Source organism: Cydia fagiglandana, chromosome 4, assembly GCF_963556715.1.
Source record: "Cydia fagiglandana chromosome 4, ilCydFagi1.1, whole genome shotgun sequence".
Classification (NCBI taxonomy): Eukaryota; Metazoa; Arthropoda; class Insecta; order Lepidoptera; family Tortricidae; genus Cydia; species Cydia fagiglandana.
The window spans coordinates 11,332,468-11,344,951 of NC_085935.1; the positions used below are offsets into that span (position 1 = coordinate 11,332,468).

Genomic DNA, 12,484 nt, shown 5'->3' on the forward strand with positions numbered 1-12,484 from the left:
TAACACACACAATACACTATTTAACAGGTTTTTATCACGTATTTTCGAATAAATTAGTAATTCAAAACACCCCAAAGCCGAATGGTTTGACGTCTAGGCAGTGTTGCAATCGTCTTAAAAGCCGTAACAGACTATCGCACGTTCTGGCTTAAAAAAAATTTATGTAATAATTATACCGGTATACATATCCATATGAAACGAAACTTAATGCAAATAATAACCATTATACATACCGGAGTCATCAAATAAACAGTAATATTCGTCTTGGTTTTTATTTAAAAAAAAAAACGACCAACCTAACTTGTAAGCATGTTTGCAGTTTCTAAACGCAACAAACGCTGTCAAATGACAATCAACAAATTGAACATTTGCATTCTTTGTCGACATTTTTTCACTTTTAAATGCAAAATACTCGACAATACGAATTTTGCGGATACATGTTCTCGATTCAAAAGTGATATTTTTTCAAGCTCTTTCGATTGAGCATAATTTCATTTAGGTCTACCGTCAGAGCGGCTCACGTTTATTTATAAAGAAGATATGTAATTAAAAATATTTAATTCTAACACATTATTCTATGTACTTCCTTCATATGTGCCTACAGCCAGCAAAAGATTACGCCTTGTAAAATGCAAACTTGTTATTGGTGAATTTTTCGTAGCAAACGAACGCAACAAAAATTTATCTTCCTTTTTCTCCACCGGGTTATTAGGTGCATCTTCAACCGGCACTTCGTCAGTTATAGCAGCGACATCCCAAAGTTTGATTGTGCAGTCCAAAGAGCCTAGAAACAAAAAATGAATGTTAGATAAGCTTTTAGTCATTTTAATTCTAAATATCAAGTCACAAGAACCTACCGCCGCCAAAAATCGCTCTTATTTTAACCTTTTGGACGCCAATGACCGATATATGCGCACCGCAGGTTCAACGCCAAAGACCGATAAGTCGGTCACAGACCACAGAGCAATATAGATCTACGTGCATATGTATAAAATTCAATTTCAGTTTTGACATTTCGGTGACGTGGCGTCCGCGTGACGGCTTTTGTGTTTTTGACACGGCGTCGAAAAGGTTAAAACGATATGAAATTCGCGAAGGTCGCGGTCCGGTGCGGCCGTCTGTAACGGCTTTTATATTGAAAACTTGCCTGAGGCTAAAATAGTTCCGTCGCGACTAAAAGCGAGCGCATGCAGGGGCGCGGTGTGCACGGGCGGCAGCGCGGCGGCCGGCGCGCCCGTCGACACGTCCCACACGAGCAGCTCCCCGCCGCCGCCGCCGCCGCCGCCCGACGCCAGCCAGCGCCCGCAGATGGAGAACTGCAGCGTGAATACTGCGCACTGCAAAAATACACTTTTTCACTTCTCATGCTCAAAATGTGCACCTTTATGTCGTGCGTAGACGACATAAAATCGCATTTTATGCTCTAGAGCATAAAAGTAAAATTTTCTTCTAAGACTAAGGTAATCGGTCTCAACAGCCAAACAGTTAAAACATATTGCACAATTTTACTGAGCAATAAAATTGTGTTGATGACATAACTTGTTATATTATTTTATTATTGCTACAATTTATTAGAAATCCGTATTTTCTGTCATTAAATATAGTATATCACATAAAATAGGAGTCGATTATCGTTCAAAAATGCTCCGAAATGTTTGACTTGGCAGAAAACCAAGCGTCTGAAACTCTGATCACATGTTGAAAATTAAAAAAAATAAAAATAAAAGTTAGTTGGCGGGAATTGGTTATGTATTATATTATGTTCTTTCGCTTTACGACAATTTCGTGGTGTAAATTGCCGTGAAAAATATAATTTTATTTTCCTCGCAATCGAAGTGAAAAGCACGAGTGCACAACAAGGTCATACATGTCCATTTTTACCCTCGTCTACTATTTTGTTCTTCGCTTCGTCGCTCAGACCAAAAAATTGCCTCAGATAAGAATGGAGCACTTTATGCCCTTGTTGTACAATCTGCTATTGTTTCACTGAGCTGGAGCAATTAAAGGACGCATACAGTATGCTGTCTTGTTACACCGTTTACTCTGGTTGCTTCCAACACGATGCAAGCAACTGAAGCACGTGTAGGCACATACAAAGGGTCTACTGGGAAAATAGAAAATCTAAATTTCGTTAGAGTTGAACCAAGAAACGTCTGCAACGATTTTGATAGCTTACGCAGAGCAAGTGTTTTTTTAAACGTCAAACTTCTATGAACACTTGCACCTTGCACTACATGTGCTATCAAAATCGTTCTCTATCTGCCTTTCTCTCGTTTTTTCCAGCATATTCGAACTATACAAAGATAGTTACCTAACTAAACTTTGATTCTTACGTTAGTACCTCTCTTTACTTAGTTTAGCTGGCAAAAAAGCAGGGACAAGTAAGACTCGAAAAAGGTTATGGAGCCGTACTGAACTTACCTTATGGCCCGTCATGATTCTCACTTGAGTTCCCGTCAAACAGTCCCACACGCGAACTGTTCGGTCGCTGGAGCCTGTGGCTATATAATTTGAGTTCGGATGGAATTGCACGCACTGAAAGTAAAAAAAAGGTGCAACTTGAAATGTGAGAATATTATAAGGGAGGTATGTATTGGGTTGGGATTAGTCCGGTTTCTTTATCATGTTTCCTTTTACCGAAAAGCGACTAAAATATCCAAAGACTTGTGGCTTTGAAGTTGCAAGGCTACCAATGCTTCTAACATGCACGGGCCTGTTTACACACTGATTGTTAAGTGCGAGTTTATACATTTTCTACTCACTTACGTTTAGTAGCAAATGTATGGACTTGCCTAAACACTAATCAATGTGTAACAAGGCCCTTATTAAAAAAATCCTTACATCAACGTCCGTGAGATGGCCAGAGAAGATCCTCAGCGGTTGATGGTGGTCCGTGGCCCAGAGGCGAGCCGTGCGGTCGTGGCCGCACGACGCGAAGTAGTGCCCGTGCGGGGACCATCTCACATCCCATACCGGCCACACGTGGCCTCGGTATGCCACTAGACATGTCCAACATTGTAGGGACCATAGTCTCACTACAACAAAATGATATATATATAAGTAATGATCTACACCATAAATTTAAAAATATTTTAGGACTCAGGATGTGGAGATATGTGTATGAACTTTTGGTTGCAATTGACCAACTGGTAGAATAATAATGATTAAAGTTTAAACAAGATTGATGAAATAGCCTGTTTTTGTATAATGAATGAATGAATGAATGAATGAATGAATGAATGAATGAATGATCATTTATTTGTCAATAGTGGGTTTACAAAAAGGTCTTAAAACTATTTACAATATGTAAGTATATAGGATCTCCACATTGTGCCTACAAACTAGCATACAAATTTAATTAAACTAGCCTAATTCCATGCAAATATTAAGTTATCTATTAAGGAACTCGCCCACACTGTAGAAACATTTCTCACACAGCCAAGCTTTCATCATTTTCTTAAATGTTGTATTTTTTTTCCCTTTAAATTCATCTGGTAACTTATTATAAATTGTAATGCACATGCTGTATGAATTTTTAGACGCTAATTCTAGTTTTGTAGCTGGTTTGTGTAATTTATGCCTGTACTGTTGTCTAACATTACGAGAGCTCATCTGTTGTGCTTCTATAAATTCATCTTTATATTTATGAACAAACATACAGACCTCAGCTATATATAAGCAAGCAACTGTTAAAATATTGTGCTGTATGAAGAAAGGTCGACACGATGCACCTCGCTCTAAATTAAAAACAGCCCTGACACACCGCTTTTGAGCCAAGAATATTTGATTAATTAGTGTACAATTACCCCAAACAACTAATCCATATCTTATTGTTGAGCTAACGTAACCATGGTATGCCATTAAAGCTGCTTCTGTGGAAACTGTTTGTCTGGTGCGTCTCAAGGCAAACACAAAACTGTTGAGTTTTGAATAGACTTTCTCTACATGTTCTCGCCATTTGCAATGACAGTCAACTATTATTCCCAAAAATTTCGTATATTTAACTTCTTCTATAGGATCGTTATTATAGTTTACATTTAAGTTAGGCGGCATAACTCGTTCTGTATGAAATTGAATATAATTTGTTTTTTTAATATTAATCTTCAAATTATTTACTTCGAGCCACTGAACGGTTTGAGCTAATGCTAAATTTATATCATTATTATATGTCAGAATATCATTACATTTAATTATAATTGATGTGTCATCTGCAAATAGAATACATTTGTGGGATAAGTAATTCGGCAAGTCATTGATATACATTAAAAATAGTAAAGGTCCCAATATACTCCCTTGAGGAACTCCGTAACCATTGTTTATATAGGAAGATCTATAAGATTCTATAGATCGAGAATTGTTACAGTACTTGAGAATCTCTACACATTGCATCCTGTTATCAAGGTAGTCTTTAATCCAATCGAGTGCGGGACCTCGTATACCATATCTGTATAATTTGGCAAGTAGTCGCTTATGGCATACAAAATCAAACGCCTTACTCATGTCCATAAATAGGACCGTAACTGGCGTTTTATTGTCTATTGCATCTATCACACTTCTAATTAATTTGAATGTTGCCAGAGATGTGCATTTGGATTTACGAAAGCCGTGCTGTTCTTCATTAATTACATTATTCTTCTCGAAAAATTTTATTAGTCTATTATACATAGCCTTCTCAAATATTTTTGCAAAAATAGGTATTAACGTAACTGGCCTATAATTACTCATTTCGGTTTTGACCCCGTTCTTATACAGAGGCTTAACCACTGCCATTTTTAACTCTTCAGGAAAGACTCCCTGTATGAGTGAAAGATTAATAACATGAGCGAGCGGTTCTGCAATAATTAACATACTTTTCTTAATAATGTCAGTTCTCACGTTATCATGTCCAACAGCATTTGAATTATTAAGCGAACAAATTATTCTAATCAATTCATTTACATTGATAGGATTCAGAAACATTGTTAGATTATTATTATCAATTTGAATGTCATTGGTAGTAGTAGATATCAAATTATTATTTACTATTTCAATAAAGTAATTATTGAACCTTTCTGCAATGTCTTGAGGATCAACAATACATTTTTTATTTATCACTATTTTATCCACTGATTTACTGTTACAGTCCGCAGAGCTATACTTTTTTATAATATTCCACACTGCTTTACATTTGTTACTATTTTTGTTTATATAATTTAAGTTTTCTGTCTTTCTATGCGCTAATATACAACGTTTAAGCAAGCGTGTATAGTTTTTATATCTTAATAAACATTGTTTACATTTTCTGCCTAATAAATATAACTGTCTTTTTTTACGACAGCAAGCACGTAAGCCTTTTGTTAAACATTTCGAGTTAACCGATGCACTTGTCACCTTAATTCTAATGATGGGAAAACATAATTGATAGAACAGGAGATAATGTTCATAAAAATTTTTGAACGATTGTGCTGCATTATTTTCTTCGAACACGTCCTTGAAAGATAATGAGGATAAACACAGGAGAAACTTTTCTTGATTTTCTTGACTGTAGTCCCTCTTAGTTTCATACCACCATTTTACTGGAGGAGGAATGCGTTTTTTGATAGGCATAAGAAACGTTTGTGCCGTATGATCAGAAAGACCTAAATCATGTATTATTGTTTTCCCGTCCTTCACATTGGTTGCTATGTGGTCTATGCAGGTTTCTGTATCAGCTGTAATTCTCGTAGGTTTCGTATTAGTTAATCTTAAACCATAAGTTTTTAAAGTTTGCTCAAGTTCTTTCGATATTGCTGTGTTTTTGATAGTGTCTATATTGAAATCCCCACAAAGTACATATTTTTTCCTGCTGTGACGACAAGCGATATGAAGTAATTCGTCAAGCTTGTGAAAGAACAATGATGAGGGCGATGCTGGAACCTTATTTGTATAAACACAGATCACGACTATGCTATATTGTGGAATAGTTACAGCACAACATTCAAAAACGTATGATTCAGCAAGATGTATAATTTCTGTGACAGGTGTAAAGCTCAATGTATTTCTAATTAGAATCATAACTCCTCCCCTTTTTGCTTGCTTACGGGAGTAATGGGCAGCTACATGGAAGTTTTGTATTTTTAAGTTGGCCTCTGATCCTCGAAGAATATTGGTTTCACTTAAGCATAAGATATCTACATGTGCACCTTCATTCTCTAGATCTAGTATTGTAGAGGCGAGTAGTTCTTGTTTATTAATTGCCCCTGAAATATTTTGGTGCATGATTCCTAATCTGTTTTCAAAGGCGTTAGCGACGAAAAAAATTTGCCCCTGACCGTTGATTCAGCTGTTATCTTCTGCCTATTTGATACTTCCAAATCTGGCGCCACTTCAGGTCCTTCGTCAATACTCAAACGAGTTTCAAATAACCTGGGACAGACGGATAACTTTAATTGCATTTGCGACCAGGCGTTGTACAGGTTACAAGCTATTTGATGAGCAATTTTTTTTACGGTCAACATCTTTAGTTGATTTCTAGAAGCCCAGTCTCCATTGCTTAAATTTAGAAGTTCACAATGTTGAAATTGGTTGGCTAAATATTCTATCATATTATTTAAGGCCGATTCATTAAGGTGGGGAGAACTAGTCACTTTTGATATTAAGACATTAGTGTTTTCAGTATTCTCAATAACGTAGTATAAGTTTGCGAACATCTTGTGAGGGTTATAGTCATTACTTCCCGTTAGTATTATTAAAAAATCGTTTTTGGTAAGTGAGGTACGTGCTTTAATCGCTGCTTGAAGAACCTGTTTTGTGTCAGCTCCTGGGCATGAGTAGCATATTATGTTAAAATATTCCCCATACATTTGATGTAGAAATGACCCCACATTTGTCCCCTGTTGATCAGATACTATGAATAGCTTTCTTTTATTTAGACCCTGTTTCGTTCGGTGCTTAAAATCTTCTTCAAATAGTTTTATGTATATATTTTTGTGATTTTTGGTGACACTATGAGTTCCAAGAGGTTTAAAATATGTGCCTAAATCTGCTGTTTTGTTTGATTTTTCTTTCATGATCGGTGGAGTATCTTTATTACGCGTATTTACTACATTGCCCTCGTCTGGTCTCACTGTAGGAGGCTCTGCTACCTTTTCGGGCGTTTCGTTCGGTGTTTGTACAAGTGACAGTTGTGATTTGTTTCTTGTGACCTCATTCTTATTCTTTTTTGTGGCACTTTTATTTTTTACTGGCGTTGTAGATTTGCAGACATGAGTAAGTTGTTCTATTTTTAATTCATAATCGACAATTCGTTTGGATAGCGTGCCATTTTCTGATACTAAATTTTCGATTTCTAGTTCCGCTGAGCGCAATTTTTCTTCAAGCTTTGTAATTTTATTTGTCAAATCGACTATTTTGTAGCTGTTGTTTAAACGTAGCTCATTTAGACTTCTATGTAAGTCACATTTTGGTGTGGAAGTTAATGCTGAGCTATCAGTTTGTTCGTCATCACTGTCATCAGATAGAGTTTCAAAGGAATTTTTAGTGTCGACATTTACTTGATATTGTACACAATCCGGTATGCTATCCTCTGAACTCTTTGAAATTGGTGACGCTGAAGCTGATTTTGTTTGGCTCTCTTGTTGACATGAGTTATTTTCCAACCTATCCAACCTCTGAGAAGATGAAGTAGTTTCTACAGTTTGTTCATTGTTTTGCTTATTTTTAGTTTGTCCTGAAGTCGATGCTTTGTGGAACTTGTTTTTGTTCATAATGGGTGTGCTTGTTTGCTGATTAGTTTTACTCCTAGTGGGCTTTTTATGGAGACAATTGACGCAGGTCCAGTCGGCTTTGCGTTGGTTGTCCATTAAATTGAATATTTTTTCCTTATTGGTACAACGCAAGTCATATGAAAGCTTGCATATGGAGCATTCAAGATATCGTTTACCGATGATTTTGTTGTGACACTTAGCACAATATTTTATCTGTATGGGTGTCATTGCTAATTTTGCGTGAATCAGAACGCATATATGATATTTAGAGCGCGTTTCCGAACGTAACAGCCACTGACAGTTATGTTGTCAATGTCAAATGTCAAAATGCTCGATCAGCTGTTGTTCAACCCTTATTTTTGTGTTATTTTTTTCCAAGATTAGCTGTTAATTTTGAATGTTTTGCTTGTGTGAGTGTGAATTGTGTTCAAAACAGATTTGTTTTTATCATATTTATACAAAATCAGCTCACCATGGTGCGTTTTACGATGTTTAACACTTGCGGTGGAGTACTGTTATTCGTTTCACGGGTGCGGCGTAAGTTTCCACTTGATTATACTATTTATCCTATTCAAAATTGAGCCAGAGCGAATTACACAAATGCTTCGTGCTTCGTCACACACACACCGACGACCTGTTAAATATTGTAGGCGTATGGAAGTTATGTATATATATAGAAGTGACGTACTATTTGAATTATGATTGCAATGTATGAAAAAAAGTACCTGTTGCATCTTCTGAGCAGGATAACAGCAAATTCTTAAATGGATCAAATGAAACTTTGTAGACTGGTCCTGAATGCCCGAATAGCGTACGACAAGCATCTCTATCTCTTTCCTCCATCATTCGTACAAGAACATCTCCTGTTGAAAATACCAAAAAAAGAGAAACTCGTTTTACAATTATATGGACGAAACTTCTATTAGTAGTGTACTATTATTATGTTAAGATAGAAAATCGAATGACTACTACAGGAAATAATTGCACTGTACCTGCTTCTCTATCAATGTCTTGCAATTTTTCAGCAGATTTCATTCCACGTAATCTTACAGGTGTCAAAGTCCATACCTGTTAAATATTGTAGGCATTATTAATGAGTGAAATCATATCGGCCATATTAAGCTTTTTAATGTCCAATGTTCTCAGAATGTCATTATCGTACTTATATAGAAATACTAACTTTGATTGTAGAGTTGTTAAAGCCGACAGCCAACAGAGTAGAATCGTCACAGATATCAGCACAGATAGCCGTGTGGCCGCTGTTCAGCAGAGTATAGAAGCAGATGGAGGGAAGACTTTCCGGTCCCAATTGCACACGTTTCGCTGCCTCTCTAAGAGCTTTTCCTTTTTCAATTTTGTCCATTTCTTTTCTGTAAATAATGAAAAGTTGGTTTAAGAAAAATTCTTATAGGATTGAAAGTTCGCGACCTCCTACCCTTGTTGGTAGCGGCCCTGCCTACGAAGCTAGAGGTCCCTGACATTTGTGTGTTTATCACAGATGTTCCTGAGTTGGATAATTTCTATTTGAGCTTACAGTCTTAACTCCATATGAGGAAGATTATCCAATATATACTCACAACTTCAACAATCAAAACTTTGTATTATAATTAGAGATGCATTTATTTCAATAGATAAATATTTCTTAACATGCCTTTGTCAATTAACATGGATTAACTGTTTGTTTCAAACAGAATATGACATATTCAATATCCAACTTACAACTCAGGCAAAGGAATTCTGTCGTTTGGAGGTGCATTAGGATCAGATTTAGGTTTCTTCATGAAAATGTTGTCTTTTTTAGCTTTTTTCTTTTTTGGCTTATCTGGAGTTTCTTCAGTTTCCTCTTCATCTTCAGTGGGTACGGGAAACAGTTGTATATCTGGCTCCTTCAATAGTCCATAATACACTTTTGTGCGATTCTCTGCAATCATAACAAAATATGTAAAAACATTTAAGTTTATATTTGGTTTAAGTATGTGATTTGATCACACCTGCTCTCAAATATCAATTTTGAGAGCTGAGTAGAGATGCACCGGATATTCGGTTACTATCCGGTATCCGGCCGTAATTTTAACATCCGGCCAGATACCGGATAGTGACTTACTATCCGGCCGGATACCGGATAGTAACATTGGTTGACTTCGGAATAAACAAAATTGGATTTAAGAAACAGTCATGGTCGTAATTGACGTAATCGTACTCGTTTATTATTATAAAACAATTTAAGCATTCCACTGACTTGCACGCGCATTCATTTCGAACCTAGAAATGAGTGAAGTGAAGATGAGCGAACGTTCAGGAAACGTCAAATTAAAATTTAATTAAATATCAAAACCTGCACAATGCGCACCTGAAATACCGAAATGTAGGTATAGTTCCGCCGACTGAATATTCGGCGGCCAGATACCGGATATTCGGCTGATGGGCAGGCCGGTATCGTATCCGGCCAAACAACTATCCGTTGCATCTCTATAGATGAGATTAGGGGGCAGAATGGAGGCTCAATACACGATCATTAATGGGGAGAGGTGCTTAGGCTTGTAATAAATAAGAGTCAAACCACTTCTCGGTGCTTCTCCAAGTATGCTCCCAATGCTAGTCCGGACCTGAGCCAGAGTCCGGCCGGGGCCGTCGTGGATGTCTATGTGGATGTGGTTATTGATGATGTTTATGATCACTGTAGAACTCTTTTGTTCATGCAGATAACGCTTGAGTTGCGATGATGCATCTCTTGACATTTGCACTACAAATTTGTTGGTGCTAAAATAAAATATTATATTAAGAACTTAGTCAAATTTCACCAATTAAATACAACAATCAAACAAAATCATATGGACCAGTCATGGTATTTGAAATTGGAGTTATTATTTCAATGCAGGAAATTTACAAAATTACATTACTATAATACCCTCAACTAGGAGGACCAATGATTTACTTAAGATCACAGAACCATTGGATTGGATGAAGGCTATGTATACCAGTACATGGACATGGTATATTTATATCTAACAGTGGATGTCTTTTGGTTATGGTGACATACAAAATATGTAAACTGTCTTACTACCACAAATACTGTTTTAGATTAAGAAGATATTTCAAATGGCGTAAGTTACCTATAGATCTCTGCCAGTTCATTGCCCTTTATTTGTTCCTTGCTTTTAACAATTGATATTTTCTTCAAATCTTCTTGATAGTAGTCTTCCTGTTCTGGTCCAAATTTCTCCATGAAGTTCATGGCATGTTCATTATGGTCGTACAATATGAGCACCATGTACATGTGCACGAACACTGGGTACAGAAGTGTTGAGAGCTCATGCTGAAATGCAATGCATCAGGGTATAATATAAATAAATGATAAGTGAAGACAATTAACCTATTAGCGCCTATTGTATGCGCTTGGGTACCTTAAGTATTGAGTAGGATTTAACTTAATTCTCAAACTTAAGTGTACTGTAACTTGAGTGTATCAGAAAAATTAGAGATTCCTAAAAGTTGGTGTAGGAGCTATGGAGCTAATGTGTTAAGAATAGAAGCCATGTAAGTATTTAAAGTAACCAAAAAATTTTGAAATAAAGATATTTTGGGCCAAAAAATTTGTTTAACTTATTATAATACCACAAATGTTCCTCATAAAATACTTGAATGTGTTATTTAAAAGTACGCCATGTCATAAAATAATATTAGAGAAAAATGTGAAAGGTGGCCAGGTATGAAATCTGTATTCAGAAATAAATGAATCTATAGGTGATCATAGTGCATAGATTTGTCACTACAATCATGTATCAAATGGTAAATCTAACAAGATTTATAATCATTCAAGATAGTCACTTAGGAGTCCCATTTAGACGATTATATGCTTACTAATATAAATATATGCAATAATACGTCCCTATTAAACACGTTACGAGTGCACCTTACCTTGTAAACATCTAAAGAAGTTTCGACAAACTTTTTCAAGCTGTCGTAGGCGAATTCATAACTATATGGATCACTCTCTGTATGATGTGAAGTCAAAATGTTAGCAAGTTCTACTTCAGGTAAATCCAAGTTTTCTATTACGGCATCTCCCAAACTTGCTTCTTTCCTAAGTATTTCTTCAGTACCCTAAAGTAAAACAATACATTACAATTAGAAGAAGAACGCATACCGCAATACAAACAACAGGTATTTTTGTAAAGTTTACCTTAAGGTTATATTTTCTCAGCAGTTGCAATACCGCCAGAAGTGGCGTAGATTTCTCCCCCATTCTTCGCACCTTAATTCACAATTAGTATACTAAACTAAATTTAATTAAAAGACTTAAAAGAGGAATAATGCAAGTAGGACACAAAGTGTCAGGCAATTGCAAACGTCAAACAGAAATTTTGGCATCACAAAAATGTTGCCAGAACTTCATATCATAATTTGATGGCTTCTCTACACGATGGTCTTAAGCCTCCTCCACACTCGTGCGCGAATCGCGGCGCGAAGCCGCGAACGCGAGTGCGGCGTCGATTTTCGCAGACAGCGACATCGACTCCACACTCGCGTTCGCGGCTTCGCCCGCGATTCACGCGCATAGTCTGGAGGGGGCTTTACGCCGGCCACTCCAAGGGACGCAGCCATGCGGTAGAATGATATAGCAATATCACTTGCTCCCTCTAACGCATAAATCCTTGGAGTGCAAACGGTGCGACGCAACAACAACAACAACAACAAGCAAAATTGGTGCGATGCGATCAAAGAATACAATACTCACTAGGAGAAGAACGATAACTCCA

General features: G+C 36.7%; 1 protein-coding gene across 2 annotated transcripts; it reads right to left on the reverse strand.

The window, feature by feature from the left end:
- Positions 1-527: 527 nt before the first annotated feature.
- Positions 528-12,055, reverse strand: LOC134663719 (transcription initiation factor TFIID subunit 5). 2 transcript variants are annotated; one of them, XM_063520177.1, is made up of 12 exons: positions 11,908-12,055; positions 11,643-11,828; positions 10,838-11,040; positions 10,285-10,484; positions 9,444-9,645; positions 8,905-9,094; positions 8,717-8,792; positions 8,450-8,587; positions 2,842-3,035; positions 2,422-2,535; positions 1,148-1,337; positions 528-784 (listed from the first exon to the last, which is right to left on the reverse strand). In XM_063520177.1, the coding sequence occupies exons 1-12, from the start codon at positions 11,968-11,970 to the stop codon at positions 576-578; spliced, it is 1,965 nt and encodes a 654-aa protein (XP_063376247.1). In that variant the 5' UTR covers positions 11,971-12,055; the 3' UTR covers positions 528-575. The 2 variants fall into 2 exon arrangements, with proteins under 2 accessions (XP_063376247.1, XP_063376246.1); XM_063520176.1 differs by lacking the exon at positions 1,148-1,337 and having other exon boundaries at positions 540-784.
- Positions 12,056-12,484: the final 429 nt, after the last annotated feature.